This window comes from Mus musculus, chromosome 2 (genome assembly GCF_000001635.26).
Source record: "Mus musculus strain C57BL/6J chromosome 2, GRCm38.p6 C57BL/6J".
Lineage (NCBI taxonomy): Eukaryota > Metazoa > Chordata > Mammalia > Rodentia > Muridae > Mus > Mus musculus.
Genome location: NC_000068.7, coordinates 153,874,008 through 153,897,908, shown reverse-complemented (window position 1 = coordinate 153,897,908; position 23,901 = coordinate 153,874,008). Strand labels below are relative to the sequence as shown.

The 23,901-nt window shown below is 49.8% G+C and overlaps 1 protein-coding gene across 3 annotated transcripts; it reads right to left on the bottom strand.

The window, feature by feature from the left end:
* Positions 1-2,638: 2,638 nt before the first annotated feature.
* Bpifb2 (BPI fold containing family B, member 2) lies at positions 2,639-22,864 on the bottom strand. Of its 3 annotated transcripts, NM_025631.3 has the most exons (16): positions 22,790-22,864; positions 21,886-22,029; positions 19,375-19,468; positions 17,767-17,871; positions 16,620-16,766; positions 15,239-15,299; positions 14,287-14,347; positions 8,721-8,812; positions 8,337-8,525; positions 8,060-8,113; positions 7,335-7,505; positions 6,751-6,818; positions 6,584-6,629; positions 5,900-5,963; positions 5,496-5,572; positions 2,639-2,920 (listed from the first exon to the last, which is right to left on the bottom strand). In NM_025631.3, exons 2-16 carry the CDS (start codon positions 22,001-22,003, stop codon positions 2,879-2,881), a joined length of 1,389 nt encoding a protein of 462 aa, NP_079907.2. In that variant the 5' UTR covers positions 22,004-22,029; positions 22,790-22,864; the 3' UTR covers positions 2,639-2,878. The 3 variants fall into 3 exon arrangements, with proteins under 3 accessions (NP_079907.2, XP_017174674.1, XP_006500070.1); XM_017319185.1 differs by lacking the exon at positions 22,790-22,864 and having other exon boundaries at positions 2,644-2,920; positions 21,886-22,107; XM_006500007.1 differs by lacking the exons at positions 14,287-14,347; positions 16,620-16,766; positions 17,767-17,871; ... (1 more) ...; positions 21,886-22,029; positions 22,790-22,864 and having other exon boundaries at positions 2,644-2,920; positions 15,239-15,293.
* Positions 22,865-23,901: the final 1,037 nt, after the last annotated feature.

Here is a 23,901-nt window from a genome sequence, read left to right as displayed (position 1 = left end):
ACAGGGTCTTTCTGAACCTTACAGTCTCAGCCTGCGAAGGCCCCTCTATAGCTTTTCCACATCAACACTAGACAACACCTCTCCTCCACCATCCATGTAACTCATCCACTCTAAAGGCCACCACATCACAGGGCCAGTGCCCAGATCCTCTGTAACAACTCCTTTGTAGCTGGCAAAGCCACAGCCCATGACACCACTGCCACTTCTCTGTGTCACTTGCCCATGGGCTCTCAATGCTGCTGCTGTCTGCTGAGTGCCTGGCAGCTCCAGACAGCTCTGACCTGGCCAGCCACACAGATATTTCTGCTCAGAAAGGAAGCATGAAGCCCTCTGAATCTGGTGCTCCTTGGTACTTGCTCTCGGCCCCAGAACAGCAAAGAGCCTCCTGTAGATCACACAGCCTCAAGCTCAGCATGGTGATGAGGCTTCCTGTTGATGTGCTCCATGGTTCTCTCTCCCAGATGGACCCACGCAGCTGGACACACAGCAGCCAGTGCCCAGCAGGACCTGATTGAATACTTAAATGATGACACCTAGGGCTCCTTTGGGGGAGGCCATGAACATCATTCTGGATAGGAGAGTTTGACTGGTTTTATCCTTTTCCTCTCAAGGGAACGTGTTCTAGAACTAGGTACATTGTTAATACAAAGCCTAGTGGGAATGACAGAGTAATGAAATAAATGGATTGATAAATTAGTAGGAAGGAAGATAATTGGTGGGGAAGGGAAGGAGGGAGAGTTTAGGTAGATGGATGAATGGATGGGTGAGTAGGTGAGTGGATGGATGGACAGATAGGATGAGTGGCTAGCCGAATAGATGGATAGGTGAACAGGTAGATGATGGGTGGGTGGATGGATGGATGGATGGATGGATGGATGGATGGATGGATGAATGGATGAATGGACAAATGAATGTAAAGGTTTAAGAATTGATAGGTGGATAGATGCATTGATAGCTGTAATAATAGGTGGATTGGGCTGGCAAGGTGGCACTACCTGTAATGCCAGCACTTGGAAAGAGAAGGCAAGAGGAAGTTTATCAATTCAGTGCCAATCTGAACTAAACATTATAGTAAGACCCTGGCCTAAATACAGGTGTGTGGGTGACTAGAAGAAATGATGAAGAAGTGAAAGGGTGGAGGGGAAGGGTGGGCAGTTGGGTAGATCCTGCATGCTGAGTTTGCAATCTTTCTCCATGGCATTAACTTCCTTAAGGCCTTGGGTTACATTATGGCTTGAATGTGAACTCTAAATGTTCTCTCAACACCCACTGGCTCTTGAGTTTGAACACTTGTCCCTGACTGATGCTGTTTCAAAGGGTATGGAACCTTTGGGTCATGGTCCCTGGGCCACTTGGAGCATGCCTTGAAAGCTACGGCTGTTTGGATTAGCTCTCTGTTCCCTATCAGCCACCACCATGTAAAGAAATGACAGCCCCAGGCTTCTGTCACATCAGGAGCTGTTCCTGTCACTATGCCTTGCCTGCCAAGATGGGAAAGTTCCCTGAAACTTAAAACAGAATCAAACTCTCTTCCCATAAGTGGCTTTTGTTACGTCTTTTCTCACACTGAGGAGAAAAGCTACCAACACAGGTTGTATCTTAGATTTTTGTCTCTCCAACCCCTCAAACAACCAGCTTAGGGTATAGCCTATTCAGTAAATATAGAATTGATCAATTAATTAATCAAGTAACCCCACCCCTCAATAAAAGGCATGGTACCCAGGTGAAATCACAAGGAAGGATGTTGACGCCTGCCCTCTTAGCTCTTCCTCACCTCCCTGAATCCTCTCTTCACCAAGATGGAGCTGAGTCCGGTCTCTCCCTGCTGCCCTTTACACTACAGATAACCTTGGAAGAGGTGAATGGATGGGGTAGCACCACCCTGTCCCAAGATTTTGCTGGCTTATGTTGAAAATCTAGGCACCTTCTACTTCCCCTGAGAAAACACACAGAACATGAGCCCTGTGTTCGGCCAGGACGAAATCCGTGGCTTAGAGATTAGCCTATCAGAGGAGAAGATCACGAGGCCTTGGCTTGCAGGTACTCAAGTCCCTTGCTCTGCCTAGCTCGTGCGGCAATGAGTCCTCACCGGGTCTCAGAAGCTCTCCAGTGAACAAGCGTTAGACGCGTGCCTGAGAGCAGAGCCCAGAAGCAGGTCTTGCTTCCTAGAACAAAAAGCTCACTTGTGACAAGAAAGCAGAAGGTGCCTGAAAAGATTGTGAACATGCCACCTGAAATTTTGAAAACAGGGATAAAAATGGGCATAGAGGATGCTGGTAAATTGAGGGGGAAACAACTGGACATATTCTCAGATGCAAGGGAGATTACAACTGGGGGTCTGTCCAGCTCTGGGACTCTGGATGCTTCCGTCCTCGCTGGAATACCTCCAGAAGGGGGTGCAGTGCCGGGATAGTCATATACTACTTATAACCTTGCATTCATCCTTATCACTCTCCAGGGTCCTTGTTCAGAACTGGACCTTCCTAGACAAGGAGGTGAGAAGTGACAGGCATGGTAAGCAGAAATAGGTCCCTGTGGTCCTCCTCGCTGGAGCAGCGTGGGTGGCTCTGAGGACAGCCAAGACTCACAGGCTGTACACAAAGAGCTAGCCTTGGTTACACAGAGTCAGTTGGGAGTTGCAGCTCAAGAGAAGACATTTAATGCTGAGGGAAGCAGGTCTGCACAGCTTACATCCAGTAGCCTCCTCCCCAGGAGGGGGCATAAGAAGAGGAGAGGAAACAAGAGAGGGACGCAGGTGTCCAGCAAAGGGGAAGCAGACCAAACAGGCTGGCTGACTTGCTGATGATGACTTGATGCGGCTCTGTCCTCAGGCTTGGGGACAAAAGCCTCTTGAGGAACTGGCTCTTGTGGTTCTGGCTCAGTGCTGGTAGGCAAGTCCACTGGATACCACAACATAGCCCTGGAAGACCAAAAAGAAAATCACAGGCAAACTCGGAGGTTTCTGGGGGACCCCTGACTGCACCTTCAACCTGCTTTTAGGTAGTATTCTCATCAGGAGAGGCCAAAACCTCACTGGCTCTCAGTCTCTTACTCTGTCACTTCAGTAGCAGCACAAACCTCATAAGGCTATGAAGGAATGCAACGAGAGCTCTCAAGAGTCAGGCCAGCCACCTCCTGTAGCCAAGCAGGAACCCCAGTGGAGCAATAAAGACACCAGCCGACCCACAAGACTTTTGACCCAAAATTTATCCTGTCTACAAGAAATACAGGCTCGGGGGATGGCATTGAAGGAATGGCCAACCAATAACCAGCCCAACTTGAGACCCATCCCATGGGCAAGCACCAGTCCCTGGCACTATTAATGATACTCTGTTATGCTTGCAGACAGGAGCAAGTTGTCCTCTAAGAGGCTCCACCCAGAAGCTGACTCAGACACATACTGACACCCACAGCCAAACAATGGATAGAGATTGGAGACTCTTATGGAAGAATAGGAGGAAGGATTGCAGGCTCTGGAGGAGATAGGAACTCCACATGAAGACCAACAGAGTCAACTAACCTGGACCCTTAGGGCTCTCGGAGTCTGACCCACCAACCAGAGAATATACATGGGCTAGACCTAGGCCTCCCTGCACATGTGTAGCAGATGTACAGCTGCTACATGATCGTTATGTGGGTCCCAAACAACTGGAATGAGGGCTATCCTAAAAGCTGTTGCCTGTATGTGGGATATGTTCTACTAGCTGGGCTGCCTTGCCTGGCCTCTGTGGGAGAGGAAGCACCTAGACTAGCAGAGATTTGAAGTGCCAGGTTGGGGGGGGGGGATACCTAGGGGGACCCAACTGCTCAGAGGAGAAGGGGAGGGAGAGGGGCAAGGAGTGTGGGAAGAGTGACTGAGAGGGGAGCAGTGAGCAGGATGTAAAGTGAATAAGTAAAAAAATAAAATTAAATTAAAAAGAGCCAGGCCAGCATGAGACCAACACATGCTCCACATTCCAGGCATGGACGTGCCACTGCCGTTTCCTGACTAGGAATCACTGGGCTCCTTCTCCCTAACAGAGATGGCACCCCTGCACCTCTCATACTTTCCCCACTGCACTGCTGAAATGAACACCCCTAAGAGCCGCTTGCCATTCCTACATCATCAGCCTATCCATCCAACCATTCATTTAGCAAACTTCAATTGAGCCTCTACGACACACTAAGCCCTAGAGTAGACACCAAGGAGTCATTAAAAAACAAATGAGACCCAGCTCCCATCCACAGGAGCTCAAAGTCAAGGGTCAATGGTCCTGTGTGGCAACCATTAACCTCTTGTGGCTAACACAACTTTTTTTTTAATGAGGGGAGGGGAGAAAAGGCTTTGAACTAGCCTCAATCTCTCTGATAGCAAAGGGTGACTTGAATTTCTAATCCTTTTGCCTCCATCGCAGGCATGTACCACCATAGCCAGCTAAGTATTTGAAAAATTAAAATTCGTGTCTTCACTTGCAGAGTCTCAATACAACAGGCCCACGTGCCAAGTGACAGCTTTGGACAATGCTGATTCCAGTCACTGCAGAAAATTCTATCGTATTGGGCTGTTGTGGGACACGTTTTGTGACGATGCCCATCAACAGTTCTGACCCCACTGTGGTGGACTGTCTCTCTCTTTTATCCTTTTTTTCATGTCTAAGTGTACGTGGTGTGTGCATTCATTTCATACATTCACATTCACGTCTGTGGAGGCTGGGGATAGACATCTGACATCTTCCTCCTTGCTCTCCCTCTGCCTTATTTGTCAAAGCAGGGCTTCTCGGTGAACCTGGAGCTCATATATGAGTTTAACCAGCTCACTCTAGAAACCCCCTATCTCTGCTTCATGGGTGTTGGGTTTTCAGGTGAACCACCAGACCTGACCAGTGTGAATACTGGGACTCTAGAGTATTCATATTTGCACAGCAAGTCCTTATCTACTGAGCCATCTCCTCAGACCCTGGTCTATCTGTCTTCATCAGAATATTAAGACCACCATTCTTAATGAGCTAGGGTAAGCATTCCTCCTGGACAGACATGGACAGGTACCACTTTGGACCTTGATCCCATTTCCTTTCCTGTGCTCAGCCTGTTTAGGGAATTTTCTCTGAGTTACCTGGGTGAGACAGAAAGGGATCATAAGATGTCATGTTGGCTGTGTCAGGACGAATTTTTTGCTGGGCCTATGATTCCAGACCCAGGGACAATAATCACAGAAGGTTCAGGAAGTTGCCTAGGTCACCCACCCAGCTACAGAGTTGCCTGCCAAGCTGTAAGGAAGCTCTCTACTATTCACCTTAGACACAAGCCCATCTCGGGACACAGGAACAAGAACCTTTAAGACCTGAAATCTCTGGTGTGAGGTGTGATGAGGCACAAAGAGTCTCTCAAGTCCTAACTCCTCCATCTCAATATAGTTAAGGTTTGGTGTGTGATCTTGAAAGATGAGGGGTGAGCTCCCAGAGGGTTGACCCTTCCTCCCCTGTAAAGAGGCTCCCTGGCCACTCAAAGTCCCTTACCTCACGGACCAAGACCTCAGAGTGGACATAATGTAGATTGTGCACCCTGGGGAGGACAACCCCCATGCCCAGGAGAGCTGCAGAGAGACAGAAGTGTCCAAGTTAGTTACAGGAAAAGTTCCACCTGCAGCCAGCCCTGTGCTGGCAGCTTGGGAACACTATGGGGTCTAGAGTGGATACAGGACTATCCTCATCCTATGGAAGGGAGACTGAAGTGGGATCAGGAGCTCTATGAAGACCAGGTATAGGCTACACAAATATGTACCAAGAGACAAAGGCAGTTGGACCCCAAAGACCACTGCCTTAAACTTTGAGCCTGGAAGGGCTTGGGGACATGGACAGGCACAGAGGGTGTGGACTCAAGGGGGCACCAGAGGGGCCAAGCAGTAGAGAGTAAGACTCACCATTGAGATGATCCAGCAGGGGTTTCTGGAATACGGTGCTTATGAGTGTGAGTACTTGATCCATCTGCAGCCACGGCCAAGGGTTGGGTTGGGTGGGGGTGGGGGGAGCAGCCATCGGAGAAGACCAAGAGAACGCAGTTACACATAGAGATGGACACGCATCAGGGAAAGGAGGGAGGGTGTACCTCCCACATCAGCTGAGTCCCCAATCAAATCCCCAACTAGATCAGCCTTGGGGATCAAGCAGCCCAGGGAGAGCTGTAGACCTCGTATCAGTGTTACCACTAGTAGGGCTGCCCAACAGACTGCCTGATGACAGATGGAAGTTATGACGGCAAACTGACACCTGGTAGCAGGCTTGGGTATACTAACTCACATCCCATGGATGCATGGGGACAGAAGAACATGTGCACGGTGGCAGGAACCTGATCATGTGACATGATGAAGGACTAGCCAGTGCCCACTGTCCCACTGACCAATGAGCTCTGGCTGAGGGCTGAGCTGAGTCAATCCCCTGCCCACAGGCATAGAGACAGGCAAGGAGGTGGGGACAGATGGAGACCAGGTAAGTCCCTGTCCCCAGGCTTCCCAGGGAAGCCCAGTTACGGCAGCACTGGGGTATGTGTCATTCTCGGGCTTCCACGTCCATTCCCAAGGCCTAAGGCAGCCCAGTGTCCCACTCACATCAACAGAGCCCACATTGGAGGTGGCCACAGAGAGCTGGAATCCCCTGGAAGAAAAGCAGGGTCAGGCTCAGGGAGGGTCAAGTCAGGGAGGACCAGCTTCCTCTGAGGCTCTCCTCACTAAGTCTGAGAGCACGCTGAGACTGCTGGGTCAGAAGGCCCACTCACCCCAGCAGAGATGTGCTCCCCCGAAGCTTCGCCTTGGACACAGAGAGCTGAAGGTCCAGGTTCACCATCTGTACATCGTCGTGAGAAGAGCAAATGAGAAGGAACGTCATGGACCCGTCCACCCCTCCCCCTCCGGGGCAAACCATGTGTTTATGGAGTTCACTGAGACCTGCATTTTACAAGCAACAAGGGTGTAAAGATGACATGTGGGGGCCCTTCCCTGGGATCCTTCCAGAAGTAACGAGAGACAGGAGCTTTCCAAAAAGTGGAGGCTGACACAAAGGCAGAGGGTGATGGGGACCTTCTTACCCAGGCTGGCCCAGGAAGGCTGCTCTGAGCAAGGCTTCAACACTTAAGCTAAGAACTGAAAACGAAGCAGCAGCAGCCAGGTCAAAAGCAAAGGGAGAGAGGGCCCCAGGCAGAGGGTTCCTCATGTGCCAAGGTCCTGGGGCAGAATGTCTTAGAAAGTTCAGGAGATAGATGTGGATAAAACAAAGCAAACGAGGAGAGTTCAGAAGCCTGTGAGGTTGGGGTCTCAAGAAGCGTCACCCTAACCCGACCAGCCCCACCTGGCCGTCACTCACCACATCCAGGGAGAAAAGGAACTGCAAGGCTAAGTTCGAGGGTGCAGCAAAGACCTCCACCAAGGGCTGCAGCTGGAGAGTGGAGTTGCTGGTGTGGAGAGTGACCACGGGTGTGGCACCCAGCTGCACCTTGAGTACCAGTGGTGTAGGCTCAGGGAACAGGTGAGCCACCTGGGATATCAAAGGGGAAGAGGGTAGCATGGGTTCCTGCTTCTCAGTGTTCCATGTTGGCCGTTAAGAAGCTATCACCCTCTAGTCACAACTAAGCTCAGAGGTGACTCCAGCCCAGGCCTGGGCCAGACTTGAGCTTCTCAGAGGGGATGCCTAAGCTGCCGCTTTGTTTGATTTCAAGGCAAGAGCTTGCTATACACCCAGGTTGGCTTTGAGCCAGTGATCTTCCCGATCCCAGGTTCTGCCATTACAGGTGTGTGCCACTGACTCTGAGCTAGATCTTACAGGCAGGGAGGGAACAGGAAAAGAAAAATGGCTCAGTAGACTATAGGCAGACGCAGAGAGGACGGAGTCTAGCTGACTGAGATGGGCAGAGGAGAGAGGGTTAAATGGCAGGTGCTGACACCACCACCACCATCGCCACTACCACTACCACCACTACCTCCTCCTCCACCCACTGCTCAAGCATCATGGGCTCAGGGTAGATGGAGCCCATGAAATCCCCACTCCAATTGCTGAGGCTCTGGCCTACAAAGAGCAGAAACGTCACCTACCTCAGGGATGAGCTGGCCCAGCACAGAGGTGTTCAGAGGATTGTTCTTCGAATTCTGAAATCAGGCCCCGTCATGGCAGGGTTTGAGGCAGTTTCACAGTCAAGGCCACCGCTTGGCCTCATGGGTAGGGTTCCTCACCCACAAGTTCCTTCCAACAGCCATCCTGTAGCCCCCACTCTTGCTGCCCACTCCCCATGATTCTGCATCTACAGCATGACCCCAGAATAGGCTACAGGGCGCCCTTCTACAAGACCAGGGTGGCAGACCCAGCCCTTACCAGCTGCCCTGTGATTTCCAGGTTGAGAGAGCCAGCCTTCTGAAGCATCAGGAGGGCACAGTCAAACAGGTGCTGGGAGAGCCCCACAGTTGCCATGGCTCCTGCATCACCCAAAGGCCATGGCAACACAAAGGGGTGAGCACCATGCATAGGCAGGAGGATGGGTTTGCCAAGAAGAGAGAGAATGGCCTGGATAGAGGCAGGAGCATACATGCAGGACATCAGGAACCAAGGGCCTGTAACAGACCCAGGGCTCCAGGGCACCTGTAAAGGCTACAGTCCCACCTGGAGTACCAGCCACCTTCCTCCCTTCACCCTCTACCGTCTTAGGACCCTCCCAGGACACCAACGATGCCAGCAGCAGGCTGACCAGGAGGTACTTACTCCGATATCTAGGGATATATAGTTACTGGTGATGGTGGGCATGCTGGTTATGGAGTAGCGGATCTGGGACTCAGGGCCCACAGGACTGAGGCCTTCATGAAAACAGAAAAGCATTGAGCACCAGTCCCTCACTAAGCCAGCAAGTTACTGACAACTTTTCCACCTATTGATTGGTTCACACAATTCTAACAGGTATGTTTGCTAACGTTTCAAATGAGTGAAAGACCACTGAGCCCAAAATACAGAGGGCAAAGGCTCAGTCCAGGCAGGAGTAACATCAAATGGGGGCAAGAAGGGGACACAGGAAAAAAGGAGAGTTCAGCCAGACAAGTAGCTTCCACCGCCTCTTTTTCCATCAACACAGAGCTCACCAAAGTTACTTCACACACACACACACACACACACACACACACACACACACACACACACACACACACAGTTTGGCCAGCTCATTCTTGTCCCAGACTACATACACAAGTCAGTCTGCTCCCGAAACTTAGGTCTCTTCATATAATCATGTGTCTCCTTTCAGGAACTAAAATGTCAGAGCAAGGAATTACAGATCTAACTTCATACAGAGCCTCAGGGAAGCAGAGCGCAGGAGCTTGGGGTGTAAGTGTCCTCTCCGGTCAGAGTCTTCTGCCTGGGAAACTTGCAAAGGTCGGCAGCACAAGCCCAGAGATGGCTGCAGGCACGGCAGGCCAGAGACCAGAGGTCCTCTAACTGAGAGCCCAGGTCAAGCCAGAGAGCCGCCCTCAAAGCCCTGGAGGGCCCAGGGATTTTAATCATTTTATTTTTTATATGTATAAATGGTTTTGCCTGCTCGTATGTCTGTGTGCCTCGAGCCTGTGGAGGCCAGAAAAAGATGTTGTGTTTAATTCCCTAGAACGGAAGTAACAGTTGTACATGTGTGTGCCATGTGGGCACTGGGAATCAAACCTAGGTCCTCTAGATCTGTCAGTCCTCCTAACTGCTGAGCTATCCCACTAGCCCAGTGGCCCAGGTTTTCAGGGATATAGTTATGTGTATGGATATGCATATATATTTTAATATCTATTCATATATATGTATGTGCCCATTATAAAATATCAATTATGGGTATGTGTTATATGCTTTGTATAGTTTTGTTATACTTAGGCATGTGATAATATATTTAATATTTATTTTATATGAAAATATATATGTACTAAAACATACAAAGACATATTGGTAAATATATAAGTATATATCTCCATTCAGCTTCTTGTCTCACCTAGATTTAATTTTATTTTCTCTAATATTTTGAAGTTTTTTATTGTGATAGCAACATAGTATGGTTCCCTTCCTTGTCTATAAGTGGGTCACACAGTTTGGAGGCAAAGTGGAAGGAGCAACAAGAAGGGATTTGGAGACTAGTAGACTGTCCTGCAATTGTCAACACTCAGAGAACTGGACACCACAAAGATCAAATTACCACAGTTTTTAAAAAATGAATAGAATATTAAGGTCATATTGATATTTACAAAATGGAAAAATATAGCCCAGGAGCCCAGGAGCCCAGGTGTGCTTCTTTTTCAATATTTTCTTATACCACAGTAAAAGACATTTTTGTTACACAGCCTTCTAGAAACATGTGACTAGCCGATACACCCCTTTGAGCTGTGCTTTGTTTTTTGTTGTTGTTGTGGTGGTGGTGGTGGTTGCTATTGTTTCTGGTTGGTTGATTGGTCGGTTGGTTGGTTGGTTGGTTGGTTGGTTGGTTTGGTTTGGTTTGGTTTGGTTTGGTTTGGTTTGGTTTGGTTTGGTTTTTGGTTTTTTTAAGACAGTTTCTTTGTGCAGCCCTGGCTGTCCTGGCACTAGTTCTGTAGACCAGGCTGGCCTTGAACTCACAGAGATCCACCTGCCTCATCTCCTGAACCCTAGGATTAAAGGCATGCACCTCCACCTCCAAGGTAAGCTGTGCTTTTTAATAGACTGTATATATTTGAGGTGATGAATATATTAATGAGCTTGCTTTAACTATTCCATATTACATCTACAAATTAGGGCATCACTTTATATACTGTAAACGCATATAATCCTACATCACCAATTTACAATACACATCTTTTCAATACAATAAAGAGCTCACAGCTTCTCCCACTGTTCACTCCAGGTGTGCAAGCCTCACTCCATCATCCTCCAGGGCTGGCCCCTTAGAACCCCTTTGTTAGATGTTTTTAACTCACCAAAGACAAAGGCAAGAGCTGGTCTTTGGAATAAACACAAACACAGGGCAGCCTGCTGAAGAAGAGGAAGAGCACACGCTTGCCTATTAAGCCTGTCAGACCCCAGCCCCTGAACACAAGCTGCTTCATAAGGCCAACACATGTGAGCACTGGGAACTCTCAGCCCTAATTTCTGGGTAGAACGGTGTGGCTCGCAGAGATGAGTGACTTCCCTAAGGTCTCGCAGCATGGGAGCAGTGTGACTAAGTTCCAATGTGTGCCCTTTGAGTCCAGTCCAGTTGCCTCAGCTTCTTGCTGCCTCCCATTTAAGGCAATGTGGAGGTTAGGTGGAGAGGAGAAGTCAAGGAGACAAGGTGACTTGAAAGTGGGCAGAGTAGTGGATGGCTGTGTGAGAAGGGAACAGCAGCCTGGGCTCGTTACCTCAGAGGACATAGTTCTAAGCCATGCTTTCCTATCACAACCCGGGCAGATGACAGCAGAGCCTATCTACCTCCTAAAGAACCTGTTGCAGGTACAGTTAGGTCCTGCCCTGTGTCCCTGGACTCTGGATCCTCTGACCATCCCCAACCTTCACACTGCCCCTGCTTGTATCAACTGAGCATCCTTGCGGCAGCTCAGACTGACAAAGTGAGTCACTGTGTCATGGGAAGGATGCCAGAGTCAGGGAAAAGCTGGTGGGCCTCAAACAGATGAAGCTCTGAAATAGCTAATGAGGAAGGTGATAATGCCCTTGGCAAACCTTGGCTGCATGGGCTCTATGAAGGAAAAGATTGTACAGGGTTTGAAGCAAATAAGATGTCCCTGAGTCAGCATGTAATGCTTTCTGCTACTAGGCCTCAATTACTGGTGCCTGTGCCTAGGAAGATGTTACAGTCCTGCTCTCTAACCTTCAGATTCTACCACAACTTGTCTAGGAAGCCATACAGATACTTCACAATGTCCTCAAACAGTAGCGCAGGTCAGTTGTGAGGACAGTGAGGAACACTGGGATGGATCTGTGACTGTTGGAGTTTGTGGATAAGCACTCGGCTCTTTGCACACCAAGGCATTTCCATCCAGTTTCAAAAAGTATCCCAGTGAGAGACTGGCCCGGCTTTCACACAGTTCAGCTCATCAGTAGCAACAACAGCAATAACCATCTTCTTCTTCTTCTTCTTCTTCTTCTTCTTCTTCTTCTTCTTCTTCTTCTTCTTCTTCTTCTTCTTCTTCTTCCTCTTCCTCTTCTTCCTCTTCCTCTTCTTCTTCTTCTTTCTCCTCCTTCTTCTTCTCCTTCATCCTTCCTTCTTTCTCCTCCTTTTTCTTGTTCTTCCTCTTTCTTTTCCCTTCCTCCTACCCACCTCCTTCTTTCATTGTCAAGGCTCAGAACTCAGAACTAACAATCATGCAGTCCCCATGGGGATGGGCACGTATGTGTCTTTTTCAAGAGATCTGTAGACCAAGCATCCAAGTATCCAAGTAAAAGGCATACATTCTCATGCCTACAACCCACATCAGGATAGCCAAGGCAAGCCTTAGGCCCGAAACTCCAGTACACACCACACACACACAGAGGGAGAGGGAGGGGGAGAGAGAGAGAGAGAGAGAGAGAGAGAGAGAGAGAGAGAGAGAGAGAGAGAGAGAGAGAGAACACACAGAGAGAACACACAGAGAGAACACACAGAGAGAACACACAGAGAGAACACACAGAGAGAACACACACACACACACAGAGAGAGAGAGAGAGAGAGAGAGAGAGAGAGAGAGAGAGGCTTGTCACCTCACCAGCCATTCTGCGATGGTACAGGAAGGTCCCCCCCCCCAAACTCTGAGGACCTGTCCCCAAAAACACTGAGGCTCTGACAGTGGGAATGGCTCTAGATCCTGATAGTCAACAGGGCTTAGTTTCTCCAACAGTAACGCTCATTGATTAGCCGTTTGGTTTTATTTTAATTTTTGGCACTTGGTAGATTCTAGAATCACAGAGTTGGTTCTGGCATGTGGAGGTTGCCAAATTCTGTGAACAACCATGTGTTTTTGGAGAGTCCTGGATCAGTGTCCTTACCATGGGCCTCCTTTCTCTTAGATTAATTGAAAAGAGAGCACTACTTAGAATCAGAAGCCAAAGATCAAAAACTCAGGTGACAGCAGATGCTGGCGAGGATATGGAGAAAGGGGAACACTCCTCCATTGTTGGTGGGATTGCAAGCTTGTACAACCACTCTGGAAATCAGTCTGGTGGTTCCTCCGAAAATTGGACATAGTACTACCGGAGGATCCCGCAATACCTCTCCTGGGCATATATCCAGAAGATGTCCCAACCGGTAAGAAGGACACATGCTCCACTATGTTCATAGCAGCCTTATTTATAGTAGCCAGAAGCTGGAAAGAACCCAGATGCCCCTCAACAGAGGAATGGATACAGAAAATGTGGTACATTTACACAATGGAATACTACTCAGCTATTAAAAAAATGAATTTATGAAATTCCTAGGCAAATGGATGGACCTGGAGTCCATCCTGAGTGAGGTAACCCAATCACAAAGGAACTCACACAATATGTACTCACTGATAAGTGGATATTAGCCCAGAAACTTAGGATACCCAAGATATAAGATACAACTTGCTAAACACATGAAATTCAAGAAGAATGAAGACCAAAGTGTGGACACTTTACCCCTTCCTAGAAATGGGAACAAAACACCCATGGAAGGAGTTACAGAGACAAAATTTGGAGCTGTGACAAAAAGATGGACCATCTAGTGATTGCCATATGCAGGGATCCATCCCATAATCAGCTTCCAAACACTGACACCATTGCACACACTAGCAAAATTTTGCTGAAAGGACCCAGATATAGCTCTCTCTTGTGAGACTATGCCGGGGCCTAGCAAACACAGAAGTGGATGATCACAGTCAGCTATTGGATGGGTCACACGGCCCCCAATGCAGGAGCTAGAGATATTACCCAAGGAGCTAAAGGGAACTGCAACCCTATAGGTGGAACAACAATATGAACTAACCAGTACCCCAGAGCTCTTGTCTCTAGCTGCATATGCATCAAAAGATGGCCTAGTCGGCCATCACTGCAAAGAGAGGCCCATTGGACTTGCCAACTTTAGATGCCCCAGTACAGGGGAACGCCGGGGCCAAAAAGGGGGAGTGGGTGGGTAGGGGATTGGGGGGGTGGATATGGGGGACCTTTGGGATAGCATTGAAAATGTAAACGAGGAAAATACCTAATAAAAAAAAATTAAAAAAAAAAAAAAAGAATCAGAAGCCAGCAATGAAGGCAACACCATCTCCAGGCACAGGGAGGCATCTTTGAAGGTTCTTAGGGCCCAATGGCCCAGCCCTCCCATTCCCTGGGCTCCAGGTCTTACCGATTAAAGTGCCCAAGTGAACATTGAGATCCTGGACCAGGCCATAGACATGCAAGCACAGCTGTGGCAAAAGAAAAGAAGCTGTGGTGAGGGCCATTTAGATGTGTGGGTGAGGAACAGCATGGCTGCAGGTCCTTGTCATCGCCCCTCAGAGGCCTCCCAGGCTGCAGAACCAAGCCTGGGTCCCTTCCTTTTCCTCCTTGAAGTGACTGGCTTTCCACCCCTCTTAGGGTGCTGAGGAGGTGAGAGAAGCTGCCAACAGCTGGAGAGGAACAGGCCAAGGCGCTCATAGCCTGTGAATACTGCCATTACCTCCGGGGTGGAAATGACACACACTAGGTAGATATGACTTCTGCTGCTGCCCCTTATGGTTGGGCTGAGCGAGGCTAGGGAAGAAGAGTCTACTCTGGCAGTGGGGCTCAGGGCTCAGGAATCGTCTCTCACCAAGTTAGCTGCATGCAATGATCAGACCTACAATTTCAACCATGGCAACAGACTAGCTCTGCAGTCGCCACTTCTAAATTCCTCTCACACATCAGTTCTCTCACCCAGGGCTGGCCTGTCCATTACACAGCCTGAGGGGAGGGAGCTGAGGTCACCATCACATACTTGGATACATGCATGTACGAGCTTGCACACATGTACACTTACATGCATTGGAGCACATACACACAGATGCACATCAAGATACAATGCCCACCAGGCAGTGGTGGTGCACGCCTTTAATCCCAGCACTTGGGAGGCAGAGGCAGGCAGATTTCTGAGTTCAAGGCCAGCCTGATCTACAAAGTGAGTTCCAGGACAGCCAGGGCTATAGAGAGAAACCCTGTCACAAAAAAACCCAAAAAAACAAAAAACAAAAAAAGATACAATGCCCCTCCCCCAGAGCCTGAAGCCCCACCACTCATGCCTCAGACCTTCCAAGCTAAGCCATGTACCAGAAGCCCCTTACCTTGTTGTTTAGGTCAGCTTTGATGTGCTCCTGCACCCGGTCGAGCAGCTCCTGGGAGGTACTGTGGAAGTGACACAGAAAGTGTCTGAGTTCCCTGGGCATGGATCTTGGCTGAACCACACAGACAGCTGGGGCAGAAGTCTCTGTCCTCAGTCAGCAGTCCAGAGATGCCCATCTGAGATCATGCCATGCTCCAGGCAGTGTTAGAACAGTGGTCCCCTCGCCCACAGCGAAGGAGCATGAGTCTCAGAGGACGGTATCCTTCCTCTCAAGGGTTGGAAGCAGCCAAAACGGTGATAACTGAGGCCAGGCTTGGGGGGACAGAAGACAGAGATTGGACCTTGAAAAAGCCCTTTGTGGCCATGTCCTCAGCCAGCTGGCTCCCGGGCTGCTCAGGTGGGTAGGAGTAGGGAGTAGATCTGGAGTCCCAGGTCTCCTTGTCGCTTTGGCTTCAGTGCCAGGGATGCTTTGAAGAGCATCTGCTTAGCATTGGACCTCTGAACAAGGCACCGGTATATGCTGGTGTTTCTCAACAGTGGCCCAGAGGAACCTGTGGCTCTTTTGGTTTGCTCTCAGCCACAGCCTCTTCACTCTTAGAGGAAAAGCTATCTCTGTGTGTTTATATGACCTGGTTCCCTTCTGCAGCCAGGAGGGACTCAGCATGGGTGGGATTCTGTGCATTCGCTGCTCTCTGGGGAAAAAGTCAAGCTTTGTGGGACTGATGCAGCTCTTTCAGGACTTCCCAGTGCTTGGCCACCATAGAGTGGAAGACGCTAAGGAAAGAGCAGGAATGGTGGTGGGTGGGAAGAGGGACCCAAGCAATGGGATGGTGAGTCCATCTGCCTTGAATCACCTGTACTTTGAACCTCCACTTACTTCCTGTGGCATGGGACCCTAGCACACCCCTGGTCAGACAATGTGGAGCTCATGGAGATGACGTCTGTGAAGGTCCAAGAGCGGCATCCACAAAACAGCTGGAGGTGGGAGCTGCTGTTAGCCTAAGATGCTGATTTGATCAGCCACCTGACACAGAGAGCTTGGCTGGTCCTACCCCACCTCCCAAGCCTGTACTCTCCACCTCTGCAGGGAGGTGTGGCCTGTAAGGGACCCAACAGCCAGGCCGAGTGGCTTCATATCATCCCAAAGACAAGTGGAGACTGGCTAGTGTGCACTGGTAGCTGATACAGGGAAGTGACCAAGATGCAGGCATCAGGCAAGCCCCTGATCCTCTCAGAGCTTCACTGGGCTAAATCATGGAACAGGTGTGATGACAGAATCTCCTTGGTCCTTTGTTGCCATTGGATGAAGGCTTGAGTAAGAAACACAAGTAACAGTGCTTGGTACCAGGAATGCCTGAGACCCAGTGCTCCCACAAACCTACCTGATACTGCCATCCAGCATGCCGGCTGGACTGAAGATGGAAGAGCAGGCAGGGACGCTGAGCACAAGGGTCCCAATAGAGTCCCGGGCCACGTGCACATCAGCCAGCAAGTCTACAGGCAGCACCAGCTCCATGGGCTCTGGGACACTGCAGGAAGACAGACCTGAGCCCATCCCAGTGTAGAGAGACTGCACGGATCCCCCAGCCTGGGTCAACCCTCCAGAGCCCCCCACTCAGAGTCACAGCACAGACATGAGTATGATTCGGGCTTCCTGTGACTCCTGTGACAGGGCTCTGGGCCAGACACTAACCGGGGTGAGCCTCAGCTCTCCCTTCTGTGAAACGGACAGGAAACTGGTGGTGCCTGCTTCATAGCACTGTGCTGAACTCTCCAAAATCTCATTTTGTGAGAACACCAGCTCTGTGCCCAGTCACGGAGAGCACCCCTAACATATCTAAGCACTGGGAGGTACATGTTACAGTGCCATGGGGTACTCATACCATCACAATGACACGGGGCACTCATACCATTACAGGGCCAGGGAGCACTCGTTATATCACAGCACTGAGGAGCACTCCAACAGCACAGCACTAAGGAGCACTCACCATCATAACACTAAGGAGCACCCTAACATTACAGCACTGAGGAGCAGCTTAACCTCACAGTGCTTGGGCAAAACAATAAAGACAAAGGATTCCTTGAAATGTCAATGCACGAAGTTAGCATTAAATGCAGTTACACAGAAGCTGCCTGAAACAGAGAAATGATGCCGCCGCTAACATAATTTATGGAGCACCTCTCCTGTACTTGGCACTGTGGAAGAGGCCGAACACCATAACTAAAACCTGGACGAAATGGACAAATTTCTGGACAGATACCAGGTAACTAAAGCATCAAATCAATTCAGTAAAGCCCTCACAGTCGCCTGCAAGGTTCATCTCAAGTCAGATAAAGAGACAGGAGACATCTCCACCAGCTGCACAGGACTAAGGCAGGACCAAGGTCTCCAGGGTTCTCTCCTGTCTCACTCCCCCAGAGGGTGACAAGGGCCATGGAGATACCGTTAGCCCTCTCCCCTTGCTCTTCCCTGGGAGAGACCCTGAAACTCCTGCCCCTCCCCACCCCCCGAAAAAGAGATTCACTCACCTAAAGACTTTGATGGTGAAATTGGCTGCGGCTGATAAATGTACCCCAAAACCAGCAATGAACTTCAAGTAGAAGAAGGGCACGTGGGCATCCAGAATCTGAACCCTGTGGGGTTGGAACCCGAGGGACAAGGGAACTCCCGTCAAGCACAGAACCAACCCCAGGGAGGCTCCCCTGAGCCAACCCCACATGCTGATGCTATAAAGAAGGGCTTCCTGGTGAGCAGACCATTGCAAGAGGGAGGTGAAAAGCTCTCAAGCACAGGAGGCATGCAAGACGCCCAGCTGATACAAAGGCAAACAGAGGTGTCTGGCCTCAGGCAGGACATAGGGAGATGATCGGATGTGTTTCTTTCAGTTCTGACTATATCCCTGTAAGCCTGAAATCCAGGAGAGAGACGCTGAGGTCCCTGCAACTCAGAAATTCCCAGAGTATTCTAGCCTTAGATTCTAGTATCACCTTTGGCCCTCACCAACAGAAAACACCCTTCCTTCCAAGCTTCTGGGAACTCCCAGTGACTCCCAGAGACTTCCTTTTTGTGTAAGTGAAAGTCATTTTCTCCCTGCCCAGCAGTTGGAAGGGGTAGGGTTAAGACGATTCAGATATCAGAATATGGCCCCACTTTCAAATGCCTCATTTTAGCCTGGAGTGATATGGATCCAAGACCATTTCCCTACACAGCCCAACTTTAAGCCTACTGCATCCGGCCACAGCCTTCCTGGATAGTGAGGATCCTCGGGCAACTCCTCGGCAGTTGTGTCCCTATCCAGTGCATTATTAAGGCCCTAGCCATTAACATACTAAAACAGCACTCCAGCCCTATCTGAGGAGTCTCAAACCGCTGGTTCCAAGCTCCCGGTGTGTTGACCTATGCTCTGTTCTGGTGTCTTTGACTATAGATGATAAGTTGGACACAGTATGTCAGGCCCTTGATCCCCAAGTTTCAGGAACAGGAAGATTGCAAGTTAAAGGGTAGCCTCAGCTACATAGGAAGACCCTGTCACCAACAAAACAGGAGGAAAAAAAAGAGAGAGAAGATTGTAGTTGATAGGTAGGTAAGTAGATAGATTTGTTGGTAATAAGATAGACAGATTTCTTGAACACTCAGAACCCTTGCAATAGCCAGTTTGTATCCCCATAAGGATAGGCACAGTAGCCATTGTGTTTGAGTTTGGGATGTCTCCACCCCTTTGGGTCTTTATGCATTAAGGGGTTGAGGATAGAGCTGGGATTGTCATTGTGTTTAAATTTGGTGACAAGCATTTGGAAGAAGAGGTTGATACTCAGATCAATGGACCCCAGGGCCACAGTCTGAGCCCCTGGGAGAAGAAACTTATAAACTAACCCAGGGTTACCGGGTGACCCTATTTGCCAAGTCTTCTTACAACTTCACACCTGATGACAGGCCCTTCTGAGCTGGAGAGGTTTACTCACCCGTAGACTCATGGGCTCATCTGATAGTCCAGACCACTGCCAGCTGAGGCTCTCCAGTAAAGCTCATTTAAGATCCCCCTCCAAGTGAGCCAAAGCACCACTCGTTTGGCCAGACAAACATTCCAGCCAGCAGCTGGAGCACTCTCTCTCTCTCTGGAGGATGGGAGCACTCACCTGGTAGACTGAAGCACCTCCCCACTTGGATCCATGAAATCAGAGATAGTGACCTGCAGGGCCCGCTGGAGAGGGGCTTTCCCAATGTCCGACACTGTGGGGTCAGGGCAGGGTGAGGTCAAGTTCCTGGATCCACCAAGCATGAAGAACCCACTACCTATCACCTGTCCTGCCCTTCTGGTGGAGCATGCAGGTACCAGATGAGACAAGCTTGGAGTGGCTCATAGGGAGAAGGGCTGCACCAGGCTAGCCCATGCAATGTACCCGATTCATCATGCCCTCCCTCCCACCCCTCCTCCACCTGTTCCTCCAATACAGTAAAATCCTTAGTCCTCTTGCAAGGCTTAATGTGAGTGCCAGTTGCTCCTAGAGCTTTCCCAAGTCACCGACCTGAAGGAATCACTAACCAATCCTGGAATCTGAGAGGCATCCCCTGGGAGGGGACAGAAGGGACAGCCTCATCCTGATCACATGTACCCAGGTGCTGGATGCAGGTCCCAGCCCTACTGTTTACTGCCTGCAGGGATGCTCCATGCCACACTTTCCCCATTGCGACATGGGCACTGATTACAATGCTCATCTCTTGGGGACACTGTAAATGGTGTACATGCATGCTCCTCATGCCGGTGCTGCGGGCCTTTATAAGAACAGTGGCTGTCCCCATACAGTGCTCCAGGTGTACCCAGCACTATTTTGAGCACTTTCTTTTATTCCTAGGCCCAGTTTACAGAGAAGTGAGGACACATGGCTGAGAGAAAAGCAGGTCTGGATACAGTGGCCTGTCTCTGAATCTGATGACTCCCCCTCACCTATGCTGGTAGGCCCCAGCTACAGAAGACGATGGAATAAAACAGAGAGCTGAGGGCTCTAGAAGGAAGCATGAGACGAAGCCATGAGGCTAGAACTTGACTCAGACTCACTAGCATAATGAAAACTCTTTGTTCCCATCTGAGCCTCCGTTTCTCCAAGCAGAGAGGAGAAAGGTCATGGCCTCCATGCTCACGATGTGCACTCCAGCCTGGCTGAGCTGAGACTCACACCTGGACTGCGGACTCCATTCACAGTGCTCCCTGGCACAGGGCCTAAACTCTGGGGCTTGCAGGGTAACGTGGGGAGGAATCCATGGGAAACCACCCATCCAGGTTTAGAAGCGCTGTGGGCTGCATAGGTTTCTTGCCAGGTTTCCACCCATTGTGAACAAACACGGGCAGATGAGCCAGGAAGGCTTGGGGACAAAGGAGCCCTGTACAAAACAAGCAAAGGGCAGGGCAGATACCCCAGGAGGCCATCCTCAGATCCAGGTCCCAGGCATCCATTGCTGCCATGTGTGGATCATACTGTCATGGATCACTGATCACTTTCCGTGTCTGTCCATCTGCCCGGATGCAAGGTCCCAGAGAGCTGTGCACGTGCCCTGAGACAAGCTGCTGGCTCGCCGCTTTGTGCTCTGGCCATTACAGTCCCTTCTCTGGTCTGGATGGAGTCCCTCACATTCTAATCAACTCGAGTCTGATCTTTGTGCAAGCGTCTCCAGATCCCACTGATGGAACCCCAAAAGTTTTCTGAGAGGCAGCTGGTGGGAAATAAAGATTTCTGTGATGGGATATTTGGCCTTTGCGACTTTGTCCTTCCCTGTGGGCCTCAGTTTCCTCAGTGTACCTTTTCCCATGGGAGAGGGTAGGACTTGAAAACACCTAGAAGAAAAGCCACAGGGGAGAGACCTGTGTCCCCCAACCCCCGAGGGGCTGGGCCCCGCAGAGATCCAACTTCAGAATGTCCCTGACTTACTGCCCTGACATGCCTCTCCTCGGTCCATGTGTGAGCACAGATACCACACAAGCTCATGTGTGCACTTGAGGTACACACCACACCTGTGCATGCACATTCAGACACACACCACAGGCACATAGCCTCCCCAGCACTCACATCACATCCCCCTGACACTCCAAACTCACAAGAACTCACAGTTATAAAGTCAGCCACTCAAGTTAGCTGATCTAGGTCCAGGGACAGGCATATGTCTACAATACCAGCAATCAGGGAGCTGGGGCAGGAGGACTGAGAGTTCAAGGCTAGCCTAAGGGAGACTCTGTCTCAGTTTTGCTTTGTTTTTTTTTAATGTTTAAAAATAAATCTTGATTTTTTTTTTGAGGGGGGTTGTTTTGTTTTGTTGTTTTTAAGCATATGCCCACACAAGACACAAGCTCACAACTGTGTGTTTACATTTGCACTTTCATATTACTGATCACCACAGACTCCCTAATTAGCTACTGGGCAGCAGGACACAGTGACACTTACAAACCCAGGTTCTCCCCTGGTACACCTGTAATACCAGCATCACAAGGGCTAGGATTCTGCTCAGTGTTGGAGCACTTTCCCAGCATGCACCAGGCTCTGGGTCCCATGCCAAGCGGCACAACAATTAAAAACGCACATTCCTCTGAGATGCTTGTATTCATTCAAACCTGGCTCTCACCAGCACACGGGGTGGCAAGTTGGCAGGTCTCTTACCATAATCCAATGCTGCCTTGTTGAGTCGGACCACAATGACAGGCAAGGAGACAGTGACTACAGTCCGCAGCAGCAGCAACAGCAGCAGAAGCAGGCCTAGACTGCATGCCCTAGCCATGGCTGCCCCAGCTGCTGCACCAGGATCTGTGGGCCAGAGTAGAGACAAGTATCAGGGAGCTGGACCAGAATGTCCGTCCCACCCTCGGGCATTAACGTCTCAGCCCAGCCTGTACCCAGGTTGAGTGATGGTCAGAGCCCTGCTCCAAACCCCAAACACATACAATTTGCATTTCTGTTTTGGGAATGACCTGCTTTGTAAGAAACCATGAGAGAGTCTAAAATTAGCCAAGACCTGCACCCGCCTTGAGAGGATGTAGCCTTTCCTGAATTGGCACAGCAGACAGAAATGGGGGTGGGGCAGGGCAGGTAGGGGAGCAAGACCCAAGCAGTATCAGAAGGTGAGGTCAAGATGGGGAATGGAAGGCAGTTATCTGCAAGTGCAGAAACAACTCAGCCTTAGTACCCTACAGTCCAGTTATATAGAGTCAAATGTCCAGCCCATTCTGCCAAACTAACCTCGTGTTCAGCTATCTAGATCTTACCAGGGAGGACCCATGACAACTCCCATCTCTGTGTCAATCTAGCCAAATGAAGAATGGCCTGAGGGTGGCCTAGCTCCCCTGAGACCAGACCAGCCTAAAGATAACATGTGTACCCAGTTCTGGGAGAGAGGGGTCTCACCCCCATTGCAGGAATGCAATTAGGGCTAGCTGAAACCCATCAATATGGCACTGGTCAGTGTTCCCTGCAAAGCCAGGGACAGGCGGAGTCAGTTGCAAGGGAGTAGCAGAAGATGGCATCCCCTGGGACCAGAGGGAGAAGCAGCTCCGCAGCTCATTCCTACCTCAGAGGTTCTGAAGACAGCGGATGCTCAGCCTCGAGATGGTCTGCTTGGAAGGCAAGGGCACAGCTGCTTTATGAGGCTCCCCCACTGCAGCCTGCGGACCATGAAGCAGGAGCCAGGGAGCGGCCAGTTTGCTTGTGGTTGCAAGTGTTTTCCCTGCAAACATCGCCTTGTCAAGTGTCTCCATCCCCCTGTGGGATGCATCTGCCACGTATGCAAGCACGGCTGCCAACTGCTGAGAGACCCTGGAACTGGGCTGTTTCCACTCAAGTATCTGTAGCTCTCTGGAAGGAGAACTCTCTCCGGGAGAGCTCTCTCACCATACCATCCAGGCCCAGGCAAGGTCCAAGAGCAGGGGGTGCCCAAGGGCAGGGTGATAGCCTTGTGTCTCCAAGCTCTTCCAGAAACATAAGTAAGGGCAAGAGGATATCTGAGCCCTGATACCGGTCACACACTGAGACTTCACTCAAAAGGGAACAGAAGACAGTGTGGCTGACCCAATGTTCCCTGTCACACCCAAGGCTCTCCAAGCTCACATCTGTCACAGTAGAAGTAGACTGTCCTGTGTAAAAGAAAAGGTGGCAAGGATGTGAGCATGGGGTTGCAAATGCACCATTACATATGCACACACATAAGTCATAAGATGCGCCATTACATATGCACACACATAAGGTTGTAAGATGCACCATTATATATGCACACACATAAGTCATAGGATGCACCATTACATATGCACACACATAAGTCATAGGATGCACCATTACATATACACACACATAAGGTTGTAAGATGCACCATTATATATGCACACACATAAGTCATAGGATGCACCATTACATATGCACACACATAAGTCATAGGATGCACCATTACATATACACACACATAAGGTTGTAAGATGCACCATTATATATGCACACACATAAGTCATAGGATGCACCATTACATATGCACACACATAAGTCATAGGATGCACCATTACATATGCATACACATAAGTCATAGGATGCACCATTACATATACACACACATAAGTCATAGGATGCACCATTACATATGCACACACATAAGTCATAGGATGCACCATTACATATACACACACATAAGGTTGT